Here is a 25,825-nt window from a genome sequence, read left to right as displayed (position 1 = left end):
TCATACGTTGCATCATGTTGGACCAGTCAAAGAAGTCATGAGACTAGTGATAAGGTAAACATTACATTATATGCTTTGCCACAGAGCTCTGAAAATGTGACCCCGAGTATACCCTCTTAGTCATTTCGCGAAAGCTATTTAGCGCCCCCTGTCAAAACAAAGATGATGAAATTTAATTTTTAAAGGCGTGACACGTGCCTCTGCTCACGTTAATTTTAAATATTATCTTGTTTGTATCCGATCTTCAGCTTCGCTTACATGCTTTAACATATATGTGTGTTCGATCCATAATTCTAGATAAAGGTTGCTACATTGCGACTGATAACAAGTACCGACTAGGTTCGTCATAGAAGTAACATCTGTCAAAAATAGTACAACGGAAGGCATTTCAGACTGCTACCATCGAAAACCTGTTCAGTAGGACGACATTCTTTGCCTTTCGCTGCTGTTCTTTCGCTCGGTATGTATGCTACCTGCATTGACACGTACATTTTCTTTATGAAGGACTATTTAGTTTTGGAATGACCTAATAACATGCACATAGTACTCATTAACTTACTATTACTAATACTAGGCCTACATACCTAGCCGTTGTGAAAATGCTATTGTACAAACTGAATGTCAAAAATCTACATCCAAATTCATTGGGCATCCCAAAATTAAAATCTTTGACTTAGATTTCCTTACTTGCATTGGTGCATCCACTTCAGAATATTAGCCCTGGACTTAGTTTCTTTAAAAAAAGTATATGAACAAAACATGCAACAGCACAATGTTGGTTCGTTGTCAAAACAAACCTGTTTGGGATTTAGATTTTCCCACAGTGGTGCAAGGAAAGTATGATTAGATATGGCAATATCATATTGGCATCCAGATGTTCAGATAGGTCTCTCTACTGGCCAGTGTTTCCTCTAAGAAATTTCCCATGGAGTAAAAATGGCTGATATCTGAATATTTGACTCACCTTGTCCTGGGGAGGGGTCTAAGGGTAGGAGTAAAATTATTTTATTGAACCCAAAACACAATTGGTCAATGTTGACGTGACTTTTCACAATGTTACATTTTGCCAACAGCATTAGTACCAGGGGCGTAGCCATGATTTTCAAATTTGAAGGCATGACTATCAGAGCGGAACGCCACCATCAGTTGGCGCGAAGCGTACAAGGAAATTTTTGGTTTTACAAATTAACCCCCCCAGATGGCCGGAAACTGCCCTTCCCGAGTGTTCATTTTGGTTCCCTGGCCTCTTGGTAACTTGAGACACCTCATTCAATATCACTTTTAAACCCCAAAAACCAACAAGTTAAAAAAGTACTTAATTCAATACTAAATAATGTATTTAAAATTAGCATGTACAGAGTAATTAGCCAGTAACAACAGGCAACAAAGTGCTGCAGCTCTATAAAGTCTGTTAATCAACGATAAGCTTATTTGACTGTGGAATGTTTCTCAACTGAAATATTATCTGCATAAATGGGTGCTTAACTAGATGTTAAAAAACTGACAAGATCGCATCCTAGTCTTTTTTAGCAGGTAGAGTGTTGATTTAAACGGCACGCGATAGAAATGACAGCCTAGATGACAGAAGAATAGGTCACCTAATTTAGCCATATTCTTGCTACGTTCATTTCAATAGTTTTTCCTGTCTAGACTCTAAAACTCGTCCAGTAAGCTTATGGATTTAAGTTGTGGGGGTTTTAAAAAAAAAAAAACTTGGCCAAAAAAGTGTACGCCCGGGCCTACAGTGCTACTTACTGGCTACGCCCCTGCTGTACTATACATCGGCCAATCCAATGTCTGATTTTAAATTAAGGCATGGAACCCTGAGCTTTATTTAAACGATGATTGCTACAGTAAATAATTATGAATTAGTTTGTTGCATAATACGCTTTATTTTTACAAGCTAAATTTGGCTCAAATATAGTGCACCACTAACCACTTGCAATGCAGGGTAGGAATTTAGATTTGGCTCTGGGGGGCTATTTTGTAGAATTAAAAGTTTAAAATGCCTCCCTTAATGTATTTACATGGGCTTTTTTGAGGGGGCGCTTTTCCAAAATTCAATGCTGTTTATGGAAAAGGTTGTAAACATTCATCAGGATCAAGTAAGCACAATTACCCTCTTCCTAATTAGCTACGACCGAATAGCAAATTCATTGAAAATTTAATTGCCAAACTTTGCGATCGTTTAGCAAATAACGTCAATCCACTGAATATATGACGAAAAACCAATATCCCATCAACTGAAATAGAAAACACAGGTTTACTTCTACTGAAGGTGCCCTCTCCTTTAATAATGTATTAAAACCTAATACGAAACCATTATACCACTGAAAAGTAATCAAAGTTAAAACCTTCAATCCATCGCCACAGCAACGGTGTACGTAAAATACAACATTCCCTCTCTAAGACATTACACATACCTTCCAAACAACTGCCGATTTCCAGCAATTTTTTTTTTTGCAAACCGATATGTTAGCTAGGCTACATTTCCCATTGACTTAGTGTGGTTGTTAGGCTAACATGTGGTCGAAAGTTGCAGTATTTCATGGATATTTTAGTTCTAGCTAACTGCGTCACAATTTCAGCGAATAAAGAAATGCTAGATTTTCCCATTGACTACGTGTGGTGTTTGGCTACCTTGTGCGCGACGATAGCAGCAAGGAAAGTATGTAAACAAAGCTAAGCAAAGTATTGTTAGTTTTTTTTTTTTTTGCAAACCTGTGGTTAGGCTACATTTCCCATTGACTTAGTGTTGTTGTTAGGCTAACATGTTGTCAAAGATTGCAGTTTTCTTGGATATTTTTATTTTTTATTTGCGGCACAACTTGAGTGAATAAGCAGATGGCTACTGTAGGTTAGAGTTCCATGTTGACTTAGTTTGAAGTTAGGCTACCATGTGGTCGGAGATTGTTGTGAATTTGCGGTTAGTGAGAAGTTCCAGGTGATTGTGCGCGACCCTTCCGCACTGCTTCAAATATGATCAAATGTGATGCAGGATTGTGAGAACTGTTTGTGCGATTCGCGCTGCTACTGCAAACCCTAGCTAATTAAAGCAAACAGCATGTCACAATTAAATTTACACAGACACCTGATATTATGAGGGGGATTTTTTTATATTTCTTTTTCGCCCTCGCAATTGTGCTTTCGGAGGGCATTTTTAGCACTTGCTAGGGCGAATCGCCGGTCGCCGCCGCTAATTTCTGACCCTGTTGCAATATAATGTAAGGTAGGCTATACAGATATTATATTTAGTACACTGGTATTGCGAACCATCTTAGTGTTGGCAATGCATCAGTGCACGTTACATGCTTTAGCTTTACAGCAATCGAGCTAAATCTATGTGACTGTCTAGAAAAACAGCGCTACGGTAAAGTTAACGATCGCTAATTTAACATTACTGACGATAAATTGGAAACAGCAATAATTTCTTCACTTCAAGTTGAAGTTCTGAACACCATGCCTTTTGAAACGATTTTTTGTTCTATTCACACTGTATAAAATTCAAGGGGAAAATGAAACCCTCCTTTTTTTTCTCTCTCTGAACGCCAGTGCGTCAAATTGGCAAGCCATAGCGTCAAAATAGCGGCTTAGCGGAAACACTGCTACTGGCCCTGTATTCTTAAGTGCTCCAAAAGAGTGGAATGACTCCAAAATTCATTTGCATAACCTCAGTTGAGTTACATACTATGCTTCTATCAACAAGCATGAGCGCCAGCAGAAAAAAACCCCAGAAAGGGCGTTTTCCATAACTGGTTAACTGTCCAAAGATTTAACCTGTGTGTGGTACCAGAATTAATTGGTTAACCATTAAAGTTGGTAATTAATGTGGCATAGCAGAGGTGCAGCATTAATGGGACCACAGATAAGAGTCCATAATCCCCAAAACCCAACCATACAGTAGTTTGGGCTTGTGTGATCAATCATCAATGTTTTGATATTTTACTCTAGACGCCCAGATGGTGCACTCTAAGGGTTTCTCAGTTGAGGACAAGATTTCTTTTGTTTTTTATAGTGAGTTTATTTGTCAGAATTGTGATTAATCTAGTGGGGAATAGCAGGGTTATTTATTTATGTGAATCGAAAAGATTTAAAAAACTGAGCCTGAAACTGTATGCCATTAATTAGAAATTTGGAGGTTTGCTGGAAATTCAATGTAGTTTCCTAGGTCTTTTGTCTTATTTCCAAAAGAATTATTATTTTGGGGGTACCCACAAATATGGAACCATTCACAACACTGGGCCCCAGTGTTGTGAATGGTTCCAGATTTGGTGAAACTGTGTTTCGTAAGTAACACAGGTTGGACGGCCACAATTAATTTTTAAGAAATATTTCGTGTTCTTCAACTGGTTCTAATAATATGTCAATTCTTCCATTCCATAAAATGCTTAATTTCCTGCAACTGAGGCATTTACCTGAATATGAATTTATATGAAGATGATTTCACAAAGGTGTGCATAATGTTTTAGGACCGTGTACCAAGCTCATTTGATTGGAACAGAAATTGGAATATGGTTACAGTATACAAAAATCACCTACTTTTCACTGCAGTAGTGTAACATCTGTATATGCTGTACATCAAGTTGGCATGTGTGTACAGGGTGTGTATGTAACACATGAGTTTTTTAAAACACAAATTCTAAAGAACTGTAAGTCTGTTTGACAATGATACCCTATCAACCAGTAATTGTAAATAAAAGTAAAAATCTTTTGAAAGAACCTTTGTTTAAGTCTCACAGGCATGATTTGTAGTGTGGTGGATTTCTAAGTTCTAACTATAAGGATTAAATCATTTTCAATCATTCATCATTCCTGTTTTTGATTACAATGCATCTCAGTAACTAAAGTTGCAATCGTGCTGGCATACAGTATGTGTCATGGCTAGCTTGTAAACAACATATCTGAACAAACACAAGCTGAATCAATGTCACACTTGATAGATACTAGATGTCCCATGATGTGTAGATGTGCCCCATTGTTTGTGGTTCCCATCTCATTAGTGGCATAGGAAGGTACTTTTGAGTGGGGGGGGGGGGGGGGCTGAAGACTTTGTAAATTTTTTGCATTTCCAGGTGGTCTTAGATGCAATTTGGTGCTCCAACTGAGATTTTTTATCTCATTTGGAAATGAAAAAGGGGTTTTCTGACTTGCGAAGCGGGGGGGGGGGGGGGGCGGAACGATACTTCCGCCACCCCCATATTTTTTGGCGCTCCCCCCAGCCCTCCGGTTCCTACGCCCTTGCATCTCTTGACTGCTGTGTGTGTAAGGCTTATTGTTAAAATGTCAATTTCTCTGCAACCGTATGTTTGATTTAGTTTATACTTGGTATGGTAATGTTACTATGTAGTGATACATGTTCTTTACAACAACAATTTTTTCCTCTTTAATATTCATGGTGGGTATGGCTTAATGAGTTATTGTCAAAAACAGCTTGTAAACACGGTATCTCAACAAACACAACTGAATCAATGTCATACAATTCGGAAGATTAATGCTCCACATGTATGTGGTGAGTATATGTGCCTTAATGTTCTTGGTTCTCATGTCATGAATATTAATGAGTGTGTGGGGCTTAACATAAAATTTGGTTCATACTGGTGTGGTGATGTTGGTACTTACAGTAATAAGCAAATCTCCAGCGTTATGTCATTAAATTCATCAAAGTGCATGAAATGGCTTTAAAACACAAGCCCAGAACTATCATTCCATACAGTAGTTTTCATCCTTGGCATAATAGATTTGTGACACTGCATTCATAAAATCAACTGTGTTGTTTTTTTTGTACATATCATGAGTAGTAATCAGTGAACATAAAATTCTTAATCAGATACCTCTGAAATAGTATGTCTAATTAACTTTATGCATGTACTTGCTTAATACAATGTAAGTGCATATGCTTATGAGACCTCATTAATATTCATGCATGTAGCTGTGTTAACTATGCCATAATGCCACCGGTACCTTCCTTTAGTTATGTTGCTGCATAAATAGTCAATGGATAATCCTCTTCATTTTGGTGTGCACAAGCTAATGAATATTAACATGTATGGCATACCACACTGTTTATATGTTTATACATTGGAACCACTAAACGTTTTTGTTTTCTGGTTTCCTCTTGAAAGTCCCTTCGCCCACAGTTTGCAAATTATACAAAAATAATGAATTAGCATTTATATTCACCTTATAGTTTAATAGAAAACACTGCAATACATTTGAATTGTTCAGTAAATAGCCATGAACAGCTCAAAATTGAATGTGCCGAAAGCCCCAAACGTTCATTTTATGAAAGATGTACCTCTACATTTCTACTGTATGTATGCTATACGCTAACCAGCAGCTTGAACTTGTTTAATTGTACATGAAATTGTCATGAATGTAGTTGATAATACAGTTATAATTTTAAAGTTTCTTTGTCTTCATTTTAGGGATAGAAATGGACATCATTTACATATCAGAGTCTGGAAGTGATGGGACTGGTGATGGTTCTGAGGCCAAACCTCTTCATACTCTCTTACAAGTGAGTATGGATCAAACTTCACTGTAGGTAATGCTCTTGCATACATAGTAAAACACAAAACTACAGTATATATGTACAGACTGGTGATGGCTCTGTGGCCAAACCTCTCCATACTCATTTAAAAGTGAGTATGGTTCAACATTTACCAATGCTCATGGTAATAGTTTAAAGACTGGTGATGGCTCTAAGATGTAAGTAGAAGTGTGGCTGAGAGGCAATTTCTATTCATTTAACTACCTGTACATCATTCAGGTGAGTATTGTCCATGTAATAGTCACAAATGTGCGGTGAATATAATAGTTTTGAACTTTACAAATAATGTAGTTTAACAAGTGGTAACAAATTAATAAAGAGTCCAGTCACAGGGGGTTATATTTGTCACTACGTCGAAGTGTATTTATTGCCAACTTCAACGGAGTCTTACCAAGATAAAAGAACATGTTATAAACTCTAAGTAACACCAAGAAAACAGAACATGTCTTGTCTTTACAAACTCTTAGTAACACCAAGATAAAAGAACATGTCTGGTCATTTATAAACTGGTCTTTAACTGGTCTTTAAAAAGTAACACCAAGATATAAGAACATGTCTTGTCGTTATAAACTCTAAGTAACACCAAGATAACAGAACATGTCTGGTCTTTATAAACTCTAAGTAACACCAAGATAACAGAACATGTCTGGTCTTTATAAACTCTTAGTAACACCAAGATAACAGAACATGTCTGGTCTTTATAAATTCTTAGTAACACCAAGATAAAAGAACATGTCTGGTCTTGATAAACTCTTAGTAACACCAAGATAACAGAACATGTCTGGTCTTTATAAACTCTAAGTACTGTAACACCAAGATAACAGAACATGTCTGGTCTTTATAAACTCTTAGTAACACCAAGATAAAAGAACATGTCTGGTCTTTATAAACTCTAAGTAACACCAAGATAACAGAACATGTCTGTCTTTATAAACTCTAAGTAACACCAAGATAACTGAACATGTCTGGTCTTTATAAACTCTAAGTAACACCAAGATAACAGAATATGTCTGGTCTTTATAAGCTCTAAGTAACACCAAGATAAAAGAACATGTCTGGTCTTTACAAACTCTAAGTAACACCAAGATAACAGAACATGTCTGGTCTTTATAAACTCTTAGTAACACCAAGATAAAAGAACATGTCTGGTCTTTATAAACTCTTAGTAAAACCAAGATAAAAGAACATGTCTGGTCTTTATAAACTCTAAGTAACACCAAGATAACAGAACATGTCTGGTCTTTATAAGCTCTAAGTAACACCAAGATAAAAGAACATGTCTGATCTTTATAAACTCTAAGTAACACCAAGATAACAGAACATGTCTGGTCTTTATAAGCTCTAAGTAACACCAAGATAACAGAACATGTCTGGTCTTTATAAACTCTTAGTAACACCAAGATATACTGTAAGAACACGTCTTGTCTTTATATACTCTAAGTAACACCAAGATAACAGAACATGTCTGGTCTTTATAAGCTCTAAGTAACACCAAGATAACAGAACATGTCTGGTCTTTACAAACTCTTAGTAACACCAAGATAAAAGAACATGTCTGGTCTTTATAAACTCTAAGTAACACCAAGATAACAGAACATGTCTGGTCTTTATAAGCTCTAAGTAACACCAAGATAACAGAACATGTCTGGTCTTTACAAACTCTTAGTAACACCAAGATAAAAGAACATGTCTGGTCTTTATAAACTCTAAGTAACACCAAGATAACAGAACATGTCTGGTCTTTACAAACTCTTAGTAACACCAAGATAAAAGAACATGTCTGGTCTTTATAAACTCTAAGTAACACCAAGATAACAGAACATGTCTGGTCTTTACAAGCTCTAAGTAACACCAAGATAACAGAACATGTCTGGTCTTTACAAACTCTTAGTAACACCAAGATAACAGAACATGTCTGGTCTTTATAAACTCTAAGTAACACCAAGATAACAGAACATGTCTGGTCTTTATAAACTCTTAGTAACACCAAGATAAAAGAACATGTCTGGTCTTTATAAACTCTTAGTAACACCAAGATAACAGAACATGTCTGGTCTTTATAAACTCTAAGTAACACCAAGATAACAGAACATGTCTGGTCTTTATAAGCTCTAAGTAACACCAAGATAACAGAACATGTCTGGTCTTTACAAACTCTAAGTAACACCAAGATAACAGAACATGTCTGGTCTTTATAAACTCTAAGTAACACCAAGATAACAGAACATGTCTGGTCTTTACAAACTCTTAGTAACACCAAGATAAAAGAACATGTCTGGTCTTTATAAACTCTAAGTAACACCAAGATAACAGAACATGTCTGGTCTTTACAAACTCTTAGTAACACCAAGATAACTGAACATGTCTGGTCTTTACAAACTATTAGTAACACCAAGATAAAAGAACATGTCTGGTCTTTACAAACTCTTAGTAACACCAAGATAACAGAACATGTCTGGTCTTTACAAACTCTTAGTAACACCAAGATAACTGAACATGTCTGGTCTTTATAAACTCTTAGTAACACCAAGATAACTGAACAGAACAAGTCTTGTCTTTATAAACTCCAAGTCATAACTGCCTCCCAATCTGTTCCAAACCCTACTTAAAGAAAATATGCTCAACACTCGCCATCCAAACTAATCACGCACCACACGCATCCCAAGCAACACGCACAACCGACACACGCATAAACAATCTTAAAACCCTCACACACGCACAGTTGACGCGTACATAACTTCAAGAACACATCGTTACACAAGTATATTTGATGTTGTCATGGAATTATATTGTTTGGATCCATAACAATGATTTGTTTTGTCCTTAATATTTTAGGCAATGAAACTTGCAGGAGGAGAGCCCTTTCCAAAGTTTATGGTGGACTCCAAGAAAGAAGGAGAGGTGAGTTATGTCACAGATGAAATTGTTATTCTGATGCTTTCGTTTAGATAAAAAAAAGGGGGTAGCTAACTGACTTTCTGGTTTAAATGCCTGGGCATTGGTGTTATTTTCTTTGCTGTTGGCCTCAGTGGTTACACTTTGTATCCTTCTATCATATGCATTTAACATCCTCTTCCCGATCTCTTTCTCTCAGTTGATAGAAATACACCATACTTTGGTGGTAGGCATTTGGCTGATATAGATGACATGCATCCATTATAAAACCTTACTGTATGTCGCTGGTATGTTTTGTGACAGCAAGAGAATAGCAGAGACATACCTTGTTAGGGCTAAGGTTTGACTATTTACACATTGTGACAGCAAGAGAATAGCAGAGACATACCTTGTTAGGGCTAAGGTTTGACTATTTACACATTGTGACAGCAAGAGAATAGCAGAGACATACCTTGTTAGGGCTAAGGTTTGACTATTTACACATTGTGACAGCAAGAGAATAGCAGAGACATACCTTGTTAGGGCTAAGGTTTGACTATTTACACATTGTGACAGCAAGAGAATAGCAGAGACATACCTTGTTAGGGCTAAGGTTTGACTATTTACACATTGTGACAGCAAGAGAATAGCAGAGACATACCTTGTTACGGCTAAGGTTTGACTATTTACACACACGTAATATACAGTATATATATGTTGTTTCTAAATTTTCCTTCCTTCATGACAAAGTTTTGCCCAAACAAACTTCCATAGTTAAAATATGGAGATATTATTTGTCTAAATGGTTGTAAAATCAGTTATTTCTGCCTGTAACTCAAAAACTCCTTGTGTTAGTGTTATGATATTTTCAAACTGCCTCTGACAGACATATATACATTTATTTCCAGCTGTTATTGGTAGCATTGTTACAGGTAGCTTAAGAGATACAGATTGACATGCTTTATTATATTGATACTTTGAACACAAGGTGATGCTCAAAGGTTTTTATTTCTTCACCTCTACCAAATCTCAACCAGAAATGGGAAGAGGCCTCACAAGCCCAGAGAAAGAAAGTCGGCAAGTTATTTGTCAGAGAACAAGCCAAGACTGCAGAAAGAGAGAAGAAGGAGGTGAGAATCAGTCTGTATTAGTTAACAGACATATCTATACAGAGAGTTTATAGCAGTGAAGTACTACGTACAGTAAGGTGTGATTCCTGGAGCAATCGTTATGAGCACTATGAGCAGGTATCGGTATGAGCAGGTATGGGTATGAGCAGGTATAAGCAGGTCTCGGTATGAGCAGGTATCGGTATGAGCAATGGGTATGAGCAGTATGAGCAGGTATCGGTATGAGCAGGTATAGCAATGGGTATGAGCAGTATGAGCAGGTATCAGTACGAGCAGGTATGAGCAATCGGTATGAGCAGTTTCTGCATCCTCACTGAAGGCAAAAGGATTCTATGCAATGGTGATGGCGTGTGTGTGTTTAATATGTGTTCATATATTAAATGCTGCCTAAATGCTCAGGACTAATAAAATCTATATTTTTCTTAGCAAGCAATCACTCGGGTAATACAGAACTGTCGTGGTCATCACTTTGTCATGTTGTAAATGAAAATATAAAACATTACTTGATAGTGGCACATGATTGTGGCACATGTGATACATGATTGTGGCACAATCTACTTGCAGAATAAAGATAATTGTTATTACAAATAATCATTCTATTCTTGCCGACACATACATCATCAACCGCACCCTATAATATAAAAGGAAAAAGATTTATAGACTTTCATTTGTTCAGGCTGCAGATGCTGAAAGACGGGAGAAGAACCTGGAAGAGGCAAAGAAAATCACAATAAAGGAAGATCCCTCTTTGCCCGCTGCAAAAAAGGTATGTTGAGTAGGCAGTCCATAGAGCATCATGGTATGTGGAATGTAAAGCATCATTGTGATATGTTGAAGAAGAAGAAGAAATCTAATTTATGTAGTCATGTTTACATGTGGACTTTCAAAATATTCTTTATTCCCAACTGCTCTTGCATTACTGTTTTACTTGGATTTGGTCACTTTGGGTGTTACTCTTCGTAAAACATCCTTAGTATATAGTCCTTTTCAAATTGAAATCGTGTTGATGATGCACTAAAATATAGTGTTCAACCGATAATCATTCAATAATCGGCATCGGGCCAATTATCAGGCAATCGGTAAATAATTGGCATTGGCAAAATCCATCGCGCTACCAATTATGCAAAAGTAGTAAAAGCCTGGCCCTAACTTTTTTGATCATTTCATAGTGAAGGGCTACTATATTGGCCCTTCTGCAGTCTGTACCGCACTGCCATGTACTGTGTTGTAAACGTACAGCGCCCCATGTATATATTACAGTGTTCTTTAGTTGCTCCATTAATCTTGAGTGTGAAAGGTTTGGTTGTTAATTTACATCTTTGTCATATAATCGGTCCAACACTACTAATATACATTTAGACAGACAAGCTGCAAATTGCCAGAATGTTACATCATCACATGTTCAATGCTCATTACCATACTCAAGGGTCACATGCATACAAATTATGGTAAATGACCTTGACTAAAGGAAAACTTGTAAATCTACAACTGTGACAACTGTTGTGTAATGTATGTTCTACATCAGGGAATCGTTTAGTATTTTTCAATATGTGAATATATTATATAAAATTATAAATAATGTTTATTATAAGTTTCACTGTAAAACTGAAAAAGGTAAACTTTGATCGGTTTCTAAGAGCTGGATGGGGAAGATTTGTATGCATTATCAAGCAATGGAGAAGACAGATGAAATATTTCAATTAATTACATTAATATCAATAACTTTTCATTAGTTTCCATTCATGTGCATCAAAACTGATGTATATGTAATAAGTTTTATGTATCCGTACGAAAGGAAACTGGATCACTGTTAAGAATTTCATTTATAATATGTTATTTACATTTTCACATGGTTTGCATGTAATATTATGCATTAATTTCAATGCTGATTTTGATTTACTTCCCAGATCAAAATTAGAGACACAAAAGAGCACCGCAATGTGAGAGTAAAACTACATGGTTGGGTGCATCGCTTGAGGCGCCAAGGTGAGCCAAGCATCGTAAGATCTCATACAAAGGTATCTGTGCATATACATATGAATGAGAGAAATAGGAAGTTAGAGTCACAGGAGCAAGTTTTATGAAAAGATCTGTACCAATACATAGCAGACTGTAAATGTCTAACTATATCAAAATCAAGTCTTACACAAATGCTGAAAGGTGACTTCTACCTCAGCACTCAGATGACAAGTCAGTGTAAATCTAAATATTTTCTTAGTGAAATCAAATAGAAAGTGTAAGGAAACAGACTAATATTTGTTCTCAATTCACAGTATTGTATAAATTTGTGATATAAATTAGCCAATTGTGAAATCCCTAAGCTTTGCAAAATGAAGGTTTCTTATGATGAAAGCATCAAAACACGAACTGGTCTGGCTGGGTAAAAACCCTTCAAGAACGGTGCTTATTTGCCCTTTTCCAACTTCATAAACCACGAACGATGATTTATTGTTAAATTTCTTAAGAAAATGTACAAAAAATTCATTATAAAATGTGAAAATTGTGTAAGACCACTGTTCAAATCAATTGCAACATTGTGCTCAAAAGTGAGCTAAACATTACTCAGATTTAACTGTAATGCAACAATGAGCACTGTTTTCTATTTTGGTATGGTTCCATAACTGTCATATAAATATCTGATTAATTGAAACTGATTTGTTTAAGATACATGGATGTTCCATTAAAATCAACTGTTGCCTTTGTCATGTATATTAGTTATATTAATTATGTATCCGAGAAGGGCAGCACAGACAGATCTCATATGAGACTCATGGTGTCAAGTTAGCTCTGAACAGAGTCCAAATTTACAGGATCACAAACAGGGTATCTTAGGTAGAATTCATACATACCCTGTGAATGCACCATATTTACAATATGAAGTATGTTTATGCAGATGTTAATAGCCACTTGAGGTCAACACAGGTCAACTTTTAAATATAATTGGTACTTAATGTCCCCATTGCAATGGATTGTCTTTTAATTTTTAGGTTTAAGACCTTTATCCTTTTCATAGGTATCTATCTTTACTTGTGCATTTTCATGAGAATGGCATTTTCTAACCTGCAGTAATCATCAGATTCATTTTCGAGGTTAAAAATAAATATGTTAAGGTTTGCAAATGTAGAAGTTTGCACCCATTTCTTCAATCTTCATAGAAGCATTTCTTTTTGGTTATTAGGAAAGACTTTGATGTTTATGGTACTTCGGGATGGCACTGGTTACTTACAATGCGTGCTTGCAGATACTTTGGTAAGAATCAATTGGCCTTTTGAAAAACTCTACAACCCATTAGTTACAGTATTGATTCTCTGATGCCTTAGCTTACCGTTATTATTTTCATACAACTATACTTTTCTATCCAAAATTCCAACCAGATGAATCCTAACAATTATTTCCTGAATGTAATTAGTATTCTAGGGTCTGTGGCCTTTGGGTAATGTTCTTGATAGGTGGTCAATCAACGTTGGTCTTAGATGAGATGATGTGACTGCTTGCTACATTCCATCATGAGATTGTAGCAGTTGGTCTCATACACTTTTGTAGAACTTAGGTTAACTATGAAATGAATGTTTCAGTGACAAATTTTGGTACCTGAATACCATTGTGTTGGTTTACATTGCTTGTTGTAACTGGGTGCTTGTAAGTTATAGTATATAATGAAAAACAGGCTTCCACGTTTGTTTTTCATCCATTCCCCCATGTCTTATGAGTATTTTCTTTATATGAGGTTTGTTCACAATGTAATTTTAATTAATCAAGTCTTTGCAATGTTCTTAGATTTTCTAACCCTTTAGACCTAAATCAAGGAGTAGGTAGTTGCATTCCTTTTTGGTTTCTTCAAATTAGTTACCAAAACATTTGTGAAGCTCATCATTTCCACTGATTTACCAAGTATAAATGTTACATAGTGTGGCACTATTTGCTTGTTGTTTAAACTATGGCAAGGTGAGGCAATGAAGTGCCTATAATAGTGATATGAACAATAAAGAAGAAAAAAAGTCTGTAATTGGGTTCCCATAGCAGTTTATCTTAATCACACAGTTTTGAGATACAAATTGTATAGATAATTGAATAGTGTGAATTAGTACTATTAAAAACCTCTTCCTTTTATTCACAGTGTCAAACATATGAGGCAGTAACCTTAGCAACGGAAGCCACAGTGACTTTGTATGGTGTTTTGAAGGAAGTTCCTGAAGGAAAACAGGTATAGTATAAATTTTATCTCAGAAAAGAGTTTTGACCAATTTGAAACTAAAATGTTGTCAAGTTCAGAGATTTACTGTTCTCTCATTTTCTGCTTAACTTCCACAAAAAAACAAGAAATATTGAGCATAAGATTAGAAACGATTTAATATGATAATATTGTTTGGCTGAATTGTCAGCCTTGTTTTCTTCCTGTTTTTCTATGCAGCTTGGCCATAAAGAATATTTCAAAAAATAATGTTATTAATTTACTCCAATAACAGTGTAACAGTTAGCCATGTGACTTTCTTGTCAAACTGCTATGTAGTGTACTGCAGATGTGCTTTCAAGTAAAGTAGCACATTCAAGGGCAGCGGAAGCACTTTTAATCTGGGGGGCACCGACGTCAAAGGGCACTTTGCAGAAATTCGATTGGACTGATGCAGCCTGATATTAAGTACCCTTTATAACTCTTATTGTATTATCTTATTTGCGTATACACATCACTCCATCAACGCCCCCCCCCCCTCAAGGAAAAAATGCATACTAGCACTGCAATATGTGCAAATTGGGAAACAAGGAACAAGTTTTCTTTCGAGATAAAATGAGGTGAAATCATTATAAAGTCCAAGTCCCTGCACACGCGATCGATACATGCATGAAAGTATATGAACTATGTCAAAATACGAAAGGATGGGGTAGGTTATGGGATATTAAAACTATACTCATTATATAGTAGGCTATAAATGGCTTCTGCTTATTAAAAAGTCACAATGTAATATAGCAATGCATTTTGGAAATGCATTAGGATTTTGTTGGCAAATTTAATATGCATAATGGCACCATAGGCGTAGGAGGCGGGGGGGGGGGGGGGCTGCAGTCCCCCAACCCAAAATGTTTGTGAAAATTTGGGGAATATGCTGAGAATTTTTCGGGGACCTACCTGAAAGAAAAATAATTTGCAATGTGTTTTTCAATGGTTAACCTGATATTATTATGATCATTATAATTGTAACGACTTCCCCAATAATTCTAACCAATATGGAAGGGTAATAACACGGCAAACGATTGTATGTTATTGGCGTAATTGATGTAATAACCGATGCATGCCTATATGATATTCACATTAACATGTTGAACGCGAGCGGAGCGCGCGAAAAATTTTGGTTATATTTTCCGGGCAAGCCCCCCCCCCCCCCAAAATCAAACTGGGCTCCTACGCCAATGAATGGCACTCACCAAAATGTTAGCAACCTTGTGGTAGTAAACATTTGAGTTGACCCACAGAAATTCATTAATACTTCTAAATTAGGATTAGATCTCTTACTGAAATACCGCTGACCTAATAAGGTGATCAAGAGTACAATTTTTATGTAGAAAAAAAGGACATTTTTTTATCCTGAGGAAAAGTGGGGGGGGGCACGTGCCCCCCCCCCGGTTCCGCCGCCCTTGAGCACATTTGGCCTTCACTAATGGTGCATGATATTAGATAAGGGTAAGCCAAAGGAAACTCAACAAGTTTGCTGCAATGCCTGTGGTCACTGTTACATAGTCAACACTTTGTTTCCATTCAAAGCATTGTTGAGTACGGTCTAACTGATAACCACTCACTAATTCACTTATCTAAAGATTCTGTAATCTCCTATGTGCGAGACCTGTGCTTGCCGTAGCAATATGTGACCGCCATTGACACCAAAACATAGATACTTTCCATGAAAAGTTACCCAAGATAGAGCCAGGGCACTAAATCTCAGCCCCAGCTTCAGTCTCTTTACGTCAAGACTAATAATGGAATCACAACAGTATCATGTCAAGTGAGGTATTACCAGTCGAATATAAGGGCAATAGGTATTGCGTGTTAAAGGTCGGCAAGCAATCTACTGTGTACTGATGCTGTATAAGTCTTAATTGAAGAGTTTTACAGTCTCATCAAATAGGAACACATATGCATATGCATGATGACTAGTATCTGGGATGCAAGTCATAACTGTGTAATAGATGCATAAACCTATACTTCTTAGCTGTGCTAAGTATATATATATGCTACAACAAAGGGTAAAAGTTTTTTTTTTTTTTTAAGACAATGGTCATAACTTTAGCATTGTTGACAAAGCAGTGTACTGATGGAATGTAAGTGTTAAGGCAATGCGTATCATATTAACTGATGCATGGATTAGGTCTATTGAAGTAAAAAGGAGTAGACAGTTTAAAGTGGGCCCTGGTCAAATCATGGCACTGATCATGGTATGCCATCAAAGATTAAAATAGATTTGAAGATATAAACTGATTTCAGCTGCTGTGTAGTGGAATTCAGAGCTTCCTGTCTCCATCTTAAATGAGATTATTAAAATTCACATACAGGTAATAACAAATTGGGACTAGCCTTGTCCTGTTGGATAATTTGTAATCCATTTGAATTATTTGGCATGCCACATGGTTACATGGTGACTACTGTTTATGACAGTTCTTTGCTGTATATCATTTTTGCACATTTTATCCTCTATAGGCACCAGGAGGTCATGAGTTATCCGTTGATTTCTGGGAGCTGGTGGGTGCCGCTCCAGCCGGAGGTGCAGATAACTTAGTTAATGAGGTAAGCTGATAACTTAGTTAATGAGGTAACTTAGTTAATGAGGTAAGCTGATAACTTAGTTAATGAGGTAAGCTGATCTAGATGCAACATTGAATGATTGTTGCCATTAAGTGCTTGGCTCTTTGTGATAATAGGCCCACATGGCACTCTGTTATAGAATTTTAAGTGCTTGTTGATATTTGCACTGCAATCAGAGCACCTAAGTATTGCCTAGTATAACATTTATAGAGATAGTCTGAGGAAAAAAACAGCTTAAGCATCCTTGTGAAATTTGTTGTTAGTTATCATGCAGCGTTTTTGAAATGTTGGTAGTTGAAAAAGTCTTCCTTTGAACCATGTGTAGACTTAAAGCTAAGTGAGTGTGATGTCATAGGTTGGCGATGACAAGAAAATGTTTTGCTTTGCTTTGTTTATTTTGAATACTAGTAGTAATTGGTAGGGTTCTGAACTGGTCTGTTAGGGGGTTGTGAAGCTGAAACTGTACCTATGAATATCATGTATTCATATTATGGTGTATCACAAGTCTTAAGTAGATATAGTGAAGGCTGAAATCATTGTGATGATATTCTTCTGGTTTGGGAAAACAGAAATGATGATTTTCATAGTAGCTTATTCGGAGTGAGATCATAATGATAGCCCATCTCTTGTGAATAGTAGTTAAAGTGCATGTACATTAATAGTGATGTGAAAGGCCATTTTACTTGCTTTACTCATGTCTCATCTGGATTGACTTAGAGTTTGTTTGTTCTTTCATCAGGAATCACATATTGATGTACAACTTGATCAAAGACACATGATGCTGAGAGGAGAAACGGTAGGCTTAACTATATTTAGATCTAACAGGGAACCTCCTTCTACTCTGATAGTGTGAAGCAGATGAATCAGAGAAATAAGTTCTTCCCTTTGTTGACATGATTCAGTAAATTCAAAGAAAGTAAAATAAAAATTAGGTGTGTTGAAGATTGGGTACTTGACTGCAGCTTTGTGTAATCCTTGATCAAAGTAACCAAGGAGGGGAAGGGGGACCTTCTTAGCTTGCTCTGAAGCAGTTATGCATCAGTCCTTAATTTCTTAAAACAAGGACATCAAGTACATTTTGGATCAAGTTGATAGTTGCTTGTTTTTGAGAAAGAGTGATTTTGGGATCAAATAATATATGAAGAAGAAAAATATTTACCTAGCATGGATTTTGAGTCATGCCCTAAAATCAAACATGTTATCACAAATTTCATTAAAAGCAAAGAATTGTGAAGCCCTTTAAAGATTTGTATTCTTTCTTTCAGTAGAAACTATGAAATAACATTAAAGGGGTCTTTTATTTGTACTGATTTTGACCCCAATCTCTACATTGTTATTATTACACAGCTCTCCAAAGTGATGAAAGTCAGATCTTGTCTAACACAAAGGTAAAGACAAATTGATTTTGTACTGTTTAGTGGTACTATTAAAATCAAATATGTTCTGTGTATGATGCAGCCAGAGTACTACCTTGCTTATTGCATGCAATGTTGTTTACCTCTAAAGTTCATTAATAATTGATTCCTTGTTGCCATGTCACATCCAATGTATGAAAAATGTTTGTAAGTTAATATAAAACATTACATCTCAAACAGCAAGATAATAATTTTGTGTCATCCTGGCAGTGGTTAGCTAATAGATATATATAATCTCAACCATAAATAACACATATTGTTCAAAGGTGTAATCAAAATATTAACTAAACATTTTCTAGCACCAATGGAAAGCAGTCCTTAAAATGAATATTCAGTAGGTGGTATATAATGACAAGTTGAAAGGTATTCATTGTATTCTAAATATCTTGCAAAACAATAGCAAGGATTTATCAGGTGTCAGTACTTGTAAGTAATCTTTTTTTTTATTTATTTTTTTTATCTAATACAACCGCAATATAATCCAATTTAGTAACCCATCCTATCCTTTCCATAAAGCAAAATAGCAAGTTTTTCACAAAATAGTATTTTTTGTTGCATTGTTTTGTAGCTTCAGGGATCATTATTTCTCCCAGGGATATAATGAGGTAAGCTTGAAACTTTAAATGTATTCTCTCGATTATCACTATTTTATTTACGAAAGAAGTAACTTGGTAATTCTGTTTTGCAAACCAAACATCGAATAAAGTGGCAGCTAAAGTTGAACTTGATTAAAACACATGTGAAACTAGGGCAAAATATTGTCTTTCTTCTAAAAGTTGAAAGATTAGGTGGTTTGGATTTGTATGAAGGAAATTCATTTGATATTGACTTCTTATTGTCACCTTGCTTTGTCTTCTGTTTGTTGTTTTTTTGGCCATGCTATTGTTTTGCTTCATGTGTCAGGGGACTTTCTCTATTCCTCATGAAATCTTACCCTGTAGCATTACGTCCACATATGATCACATGGATGTCACATTTGGTTCCCAGGTGCGTTTAGTCAGCCATTGGAATGCTGTTTGGCAGCAACAGCTTTATTGGTGCATTAACTATTTGTTTTTCCATATTCACGTAGGTCACACCACCAACCATGGTACAGACACAAGTAGAAGGAGGGGCAACACTCTTTAAATTCAATTTCTTTGGAGAAGAAGTGAGTTCTACTTATGAGAGAGTTATCTTTAAATGCACTTACTGGCTTACGAGCTGTTGGATCTGAATATTAATATTGACAAACAATGTTATAGTAGCATACACTTAAAGCTAAGCTCAGCAAATGTTTATCCAGAAAACTGATGAAGGCTTATCCTACTTGTACCTGTGTTTCAGTCTGATTGCTTGTGGATAGAAAACTTTCTGGAAAACTTTTTGGAATTTGGAATAGTGAGTGTACTATAGACAGTATATATACACATTCTCTTGAGGCTTGGCTGTGACATAACAAATACAGTGTTTGTTCTGATATGTGTATGATACACACACAAAATTAATAGTGGGAACCTTAGCATGAGCATTTTTAATGTGTTTTAGGTTTTAAAATCAGATTATATTGAACATATACAGTGTGTATGACTTTTATTAGGAGTAAAGGAAAACCATTTGATTGTTGTAGTTAGGTAGCATCCTGTTGACCTATTTATGAATGAATCACTAAATGGGTTTTACTATGTTCAAATTTGGCATGATTGATTCTCGCAGGCCTACTTGACACAGTCATCTCAGCTTTATTTGGAGACAGCATTGCCATCACTTGGAGATGTATTTTGCATCGCTCAGTCATATAGAGCAGAACAATCGAGGACAAGACGTCATTTAGCAGAGTGAGTCTGTTCTTTATAATAATAATACATAATTTTTATGTAGCGCCAAACAAACTATGAAATAATTCTCGTAGCGCTTAACATAATAATAACAATTATAACATATATGCTTTGGTGAAAAGATATGTTTTGAGAGCTGATTTGAAACCGTTCACAGTATTGCACATTTTTACATGTTCTGGAAGTGAGTTCCACAGGCACTGTGCACTGGATGCGAACATTCACAAGCCGTAAGTCTGTGTTTTTACTCTTGGGATGAGTAACATCAGCGATGAATTAGAGCGTGTGAGCGTGTGGATGATGGTCGGAGCTGAAACAAGTTGGTGAGGTAGCTTGGTCCTACATTGTGCATACATTTGAACACCATCAGAAGTAGTTTGTAGTTGATTCGTTCACGTATCGGGAGCCAATGGAGTTCGATGTTTAATGAGGAGACTGTTAGTAGAGATGTGTGGATATCATGGCTAAATGATGATTAGCTCTACTAGGAGCAAAACCCAACAGCTTTGTATCACTGACCATGTCTACTGATTTCAAGGTCTATTGTAATCTCCAGAAATTCAAAATTAAAACACTTTTATATTTAAATGTGAGAGTAGATTTGGGATATATTTAAATGTTTTGGTCAGTCAGGCTGTTTCATCAGTGTTATTAACTTCTTAACCATAGCCAACTAGTTAAAATTTTCAATCATATTTTATTTTGCAACACCATGTGTACTGCCTTCTTTCAGGACACTTGTTTGAACATGAGCTACCAAAGCTCCTTAACTGCAGATGGAAACCAGAGCTAAATTGATATTGTTCTTTCATTAGGTATACACACATAGAAGCAGAGTGCCCTTTCATAAGTTTTGATGACTTATTGGAGAGGATTGAAGATCTGGTATGTGACACAGTTGACAGAATCCTCAAAACTCCTGCTGGTGAAATCATCAAAGAAATGAATCCTGTAAGTATAGTGGCCAGTAGTAATCCCTGCCTTGCAAAGCATGAATAAAGTTCAGCATAGCTGTAGGATCATTAAATGTGAATAGGGTTAATACTCAATGGGCACACCATCTGATGTACAACCGTGGAGGATGTAATGAGGTTCCAGAGGAGTGATTTCAGTTTTGCCTACAAGTACAGTTGGTCATGTGTTAGCTTCCACCCATTTCAGTTGACTCTGGGCATTTCTTATTCTTTGAGTCTAGTTTGGTTTGCAATGACTGTGGAGTGTCCCTAACCTTTTACACTGTTGCTCTCCAATATATAGGACTTCAAGCCACCCAAGCGACCATTCAAGCGAATGGACTACTCTGATGCCATAGTCTACCTAAAGGAACAGGACATCAGAAAAGAAGATGGAACCTTTTATGAGTTTGGTGAGGTAAGTGAAATCATGGAAGTAACAATTGTGTTAATAATGGGTTTACATTAAAGACCAAATATGGAGGCAATTTTTGTTGTTGAGATTTTCCATTAATTTAGGAGTTTACATACCCATAATCAACATGTGTTAAAAATAATCTTCGAAAACCTACTATAACCCATCAAAAACGACCACGAAAATGGACATTTTGGGTAGTCACGTGACATGAACCTCTGGAATGTCTGAAAACAGAGATTGACCCAAAGCAGCCTCTGGTCACCGTGTGACGTCAAAGTTTGTATACCGCGAAAATCAAACGCTGATATAGGCACTGTTTGTACACAGATAGCGAACAATTGTACTGTTTTTGACTTCCAATTTCGAGCGTTTGAAAAGCTGTTAGCTTAAAACAAGAACACATGAAGGTTAACAACAAGTTTTAAGACAATTATAAGCAGAAATTTTAGTTAAATTGCTTATTTTATTAGCAAAATTTCCACTCAAATGGAGGCATCTTTTACATAGCGTAGCGTCAATAGGTCCGTACGGTACAATATACTTACATAGTACTTACTCAGACCATGGTCCGACACAGCTATCGACAGTATATAATTTTCACAGAATGAGACATTTGCAGCATACACAGAAGCAGGGTCATGCATGTGGACTCATGGGCATGAGATACTCCGGGTGCTGAAAAATCTTTCCGCGTGGATCTCAAAAAATTGATCCAAAGTCTGCGGCGTTTTACGTCGGTTCTTTTACTCGGAAATCTAAAAAAGCTGATGCTTTTGTTGGATGAGGTATAACTGCGACCTCCAACAACACAGAATTGTGACATTTTGAGGAAAAAGGAGTAATATCGTTGATGTTTTTGGCAGCTCAATTATACGACTTTACACACTAAAAGTATAGTAGTGAGTGAGGTATACAAACGTTGACGTCACATGGTCACCTGATGTCTTAGGAATGTTTCAGGAATGTCTGAAATAGAAGCTGACTTTTCGTCCCATTTTTCACTTATTTAACGTCCGAAATTGGTAAAGTTAATTACAGCAATGTAATTGGAATCAGTTAAGGATTACATACATGAAAAATGGTGGGATTTTATGTTCATTGAAAAGTCTCCATAGTTGGTCTTTAAATACTCTACTAGAATAATGCTTGTCATCCCAGATGTCACATTATTCTCTGCCAGGAAATTGATTACAAGATATCATCTTGTTTTCTCAAAATTTTTGATGTCTCTTCAGAGCTCAAATTTAACGGTCGTCTGATCACCCCAGAAGACGAAAAATCATGTTGGACAACCTAATACCTTGCTTAGGTTGTCCAACAGATGACTAGCTTATTTGTCGTAACTGTTCCCACACTTCAATTAAAACTTGGAAAATCCCTATTCTTTAAAATATAATCTGCCAAGAAATAGATAATAGCTTGTTGGTATTGCCCTCCATTCATATTAGAAACAACATAAGAAATAAATCACAGTTTGGAACCAGCAGGGCCAGCGTATAAGAAGGCCTAACCAATCTCTATATGGAACAAGAGCACAGCATGATAGGGCCCCTTTAAACAGACATAGTTAAAGGCCTAAATCATTATACCAACTGAATACCAAACTTGATTTCAGTGAATAAATAAATGAACAATTGTGACATCATCCTTTTACAACCTTTGTTATTTTTTGGTGCTTTCATTTGGACAACCAAAAAATCCTTCATACGACCGAATATGAAGGCAAGGTTGTCCGAAGGACAACCTTAAAATTTTCTTAAAACTGAACACTACTCTTTATATCCATGAATATTTTTCGTGTGACTTGACATAAATTTGTTTGATTTACACAAATGTCCAACAGGATATTCCAGAGATGCCAGAGAGAAAGATGACAGACCAAATCAATGAGGTAAGTCTTTTGAACATCTTACTAAACCATTTCGACGGTCTCTTGTTGATGTTGTAAATACCCTTTAAAGTAATTATGATACCAAATGATGATTTATGCTTATGCATTAAGTCTAGTGAAAAGTGTTAGTAACATCTTTTTTTGTTGTTGTTTCATTGTAGATTCATGTTTTCTTAGTTTGTTCTAAGTTTCTTTTAGTTTTTAGAACTGACCAGCTATCTTCCAATAGGAAGACCTTTAAGAGATTTCTTAACAGTAAAAGAGAATAGCTCATTTCTCACTCAAAGGAAAAGAAGTGTGGTAGAACCTCTGATGACAGAAGAAGCCAGTGCTAGTAATATGTAGACCTTACCCTGAATAGTAAACTACTATATAAGTAAATTCCTCTGCCGCCTTTTGAGAATTGAAAATGATATATATTGAAAGCACTGACAGATCGTTCATTATTCAATAATAATAAACTCTCCTTCTACCGTTTCTTGTGTCTACCTCTATCCATTATGCAATATTTCATTTCCACATTGTTTTCATAGCCAATATTTCTATGTCGTTTTCCTGCTGAGGTGAAGTCATTTTACATGTCTCGTTGTCCAGAAGACAAGAGAATAACTGAATCTGTAAGTTTGATTTTACTTACTTTGTTACTGGATTACTGTGAGGGACAAACCTAATTACACATTACAGAAGGCACCATGAGTCGATTTATATTTGTCCTATAATGAAGCTATATGCAACAAAACTTACACAAATATAAATTTTTCATTAATTTTTGGTTTCGATGATAATCATAACCTTTAGTCATGCCGGCGGATGAGTGTGTGTGACGCCTTGCTTGTAAACATGATATCTCAAGAAGGGAAGCTTGGACTAGTCTCATATTTGGCGTGTAGGAGTACCACATTTAGTAAAAGAAGTGTATTGTTTGAGGGGAGGTCAAAGGTCATTTGGAGTCACCAGGGGTCAAATTTTGAAAACCTTGTAAACAGGATATCTCAAGAAGGGAAGCTTGGACCAATCTCATATGTAGTATGTAGTTTTGACATGTTGAGTTCAAGATCCCTATTGTTTTTGGTGGAGTTCAAGTGTCATTTGGGGTAAAATTGTGAAAACCTTGTAAACACGATATCTCAAGAAAGGAAGCTTAGACCAATCTCAAAGTTAGTATGTAGTTGTGACATGTTAAGTATAAGAAGCCTAATGTTTTTGTGTGGAGGTCAAAGGTCATTTGTAGTCACCAGGTGTCAAATTGTGGAAAACTTGTTTTATAGAATCTCCCACCGACCAGCCTATTAGATAACATGTGCATTAAGCCTTATAATAATAGGAAAGTCTTATTCACCATTGAAGTCTTACTCACCTATAGCGTATTCACCTAAGTCTTATTCACCTATAGCGTATTGGCCTAAGTCTTATTCACCTAAGTCTAATTCACCTATAGCTTATACACCTAAAGCTTATTCACCTCTATCTGACATCCATAGGTTGATTTGCTTCTTCCTAATGTTGGAGAGATCGTTGGTGGTTCAATGAGGATTTGGGATTTTGATGAGCTCCTGGCTGGCTATAACAGAGAAGGCATTGACCCTACTCCTTATTACTGGTACACAGATCAGGTAAGTTACACTTTTCACTGATGTACAGAGTTAAAAATTCATGATTGCCTGTAGATAATTTGGTTTAATTATTTCATTCTTTGTGTTATCAGTGGTCTACCCATTTAGTTAGTTCTTCATAGAACCAGTGTGTGACTTTAAATTGTTTGCTCTGCTCCTTACATTGGTACTAAAAACACAATACTGATGTTGTCAACAATGTATCTTGTGTTTTCATCAGTTACCCAATAAGTATGTGCTGATGTATGTACACAGTATTTCAACAAACTAATAGAGTATTTGGGGTTGTGTGATTGGTAGGAAATCTTTGCTTGAAAACCATCCATGTTTGGGAGGTAGCTTTGCATTGAGTTTGGTAAATTGTTGATGTT

The 25,825-nt window shown here is 36.2% G+C and overlaps 1 protein-coding gene across 1 annotated transcript in view; it reads left to right on the top strand.

Annotated features, from left to right (window-relative positions):
- Positions 1 to 201: 201 nt before the first annotated feature.
- LOC139979148 (asparagine--tRNA ligase, cytoplasmic-like) overlaps positions 202 to 25,825 on the top strand; it is a 29,112-nt gene continuing 3,488 nt past the window's right edge. Inside the window, exons 1-19 of the mRNA XM_071989852.1 lie at positions 202 to 460; positions 6,426 to 6,517; positions 9,386 to 9,451; positions 10,462 to 10,554; positions 11,231 to 11,320; positions 12,462 to 12,540; positions 13,733 to 13,803; positions 14,672 to 14,758; positions 17,243 to 17,329; positions 18,087 to 18,143; positions 18,695 to 18,735; positions 19,331 to 19,367; positions 19,835 to 19,912; positions 20,458 to 20,579; positions 21,395 to 21,530; positions 21,837 to 21,950; positions 23,794 to 23,841; positions 24,375 to 24,458; positions 25,323 to 25,454. Coding sequence (XP_071845953.1) covers positions 6,434 to 6,517; positions 9,386 to 9,451; positions 10,462 to 10,554; positions 11,231 to 11,320; positions 12,462 to 12,540; positions 13,733 to 13,803; positions 14,672 to 14,758; positions 17,243 to 17,329; positions 18,087 to 18,143; positions 18,695 to 18,735; positions 19,331 to 19,367; positions 19,835 to 19,912; positions 20,458 to 20,579; positions 21,395 to 21,530; positions 21,837 to 21,950; positions 23,794 to 23,841; positions 24,375 to 24,458; positions 25,323 to 25,454 — 1,506 coding nt within the window. The 5' untranslated portion in view covers positions 202 to 460; positions 6,426 to 6,433. The remainder of the gene's footprint in view (positions 461 to 6,425; positions 6,518 to 9,385; positions 9,452 to 10,461; positions 10,555 to 11,230; positions 11,321 to 12,461; positions 12,541 to 13,732; positions 13,804 to 14,671; positions 14,759 to 17,242; positions 17,330 to 18,086; positions 18,144 to 18,694; positions 18,736 to 19,330; positions 19,368 to 19,834; positions 19,913 to 20,457; positions 20,580 to 21,394; positions 21,531 to 21,836; positions 21,951 to 23,793; positions 23,842 to 24,374; positions 24,459 to 25,322; positions 25,455 to 25,825) is intronic.

Source organism: Apostichopus japonicus, chromosome 13, assembly GCF_037975245.1.
Source record: "Apostichopus japonicus isolate 1M-3 chromosome 13, ASM3797524v1, whole genome shotgun sequence".
Taxonomy (NCBI): Eukaryota; Metazoa; Echinodermata; class Holothuroidea; order Aspidochirotida; family Stichopodidae; genus Apostichopus; species Apostichopus japonicus.
The sequence above is the reverse complement of the archived record's forward strand: the minus strand, read 5'-3'. Positions and strand labels throughout refer to the sequence as shown.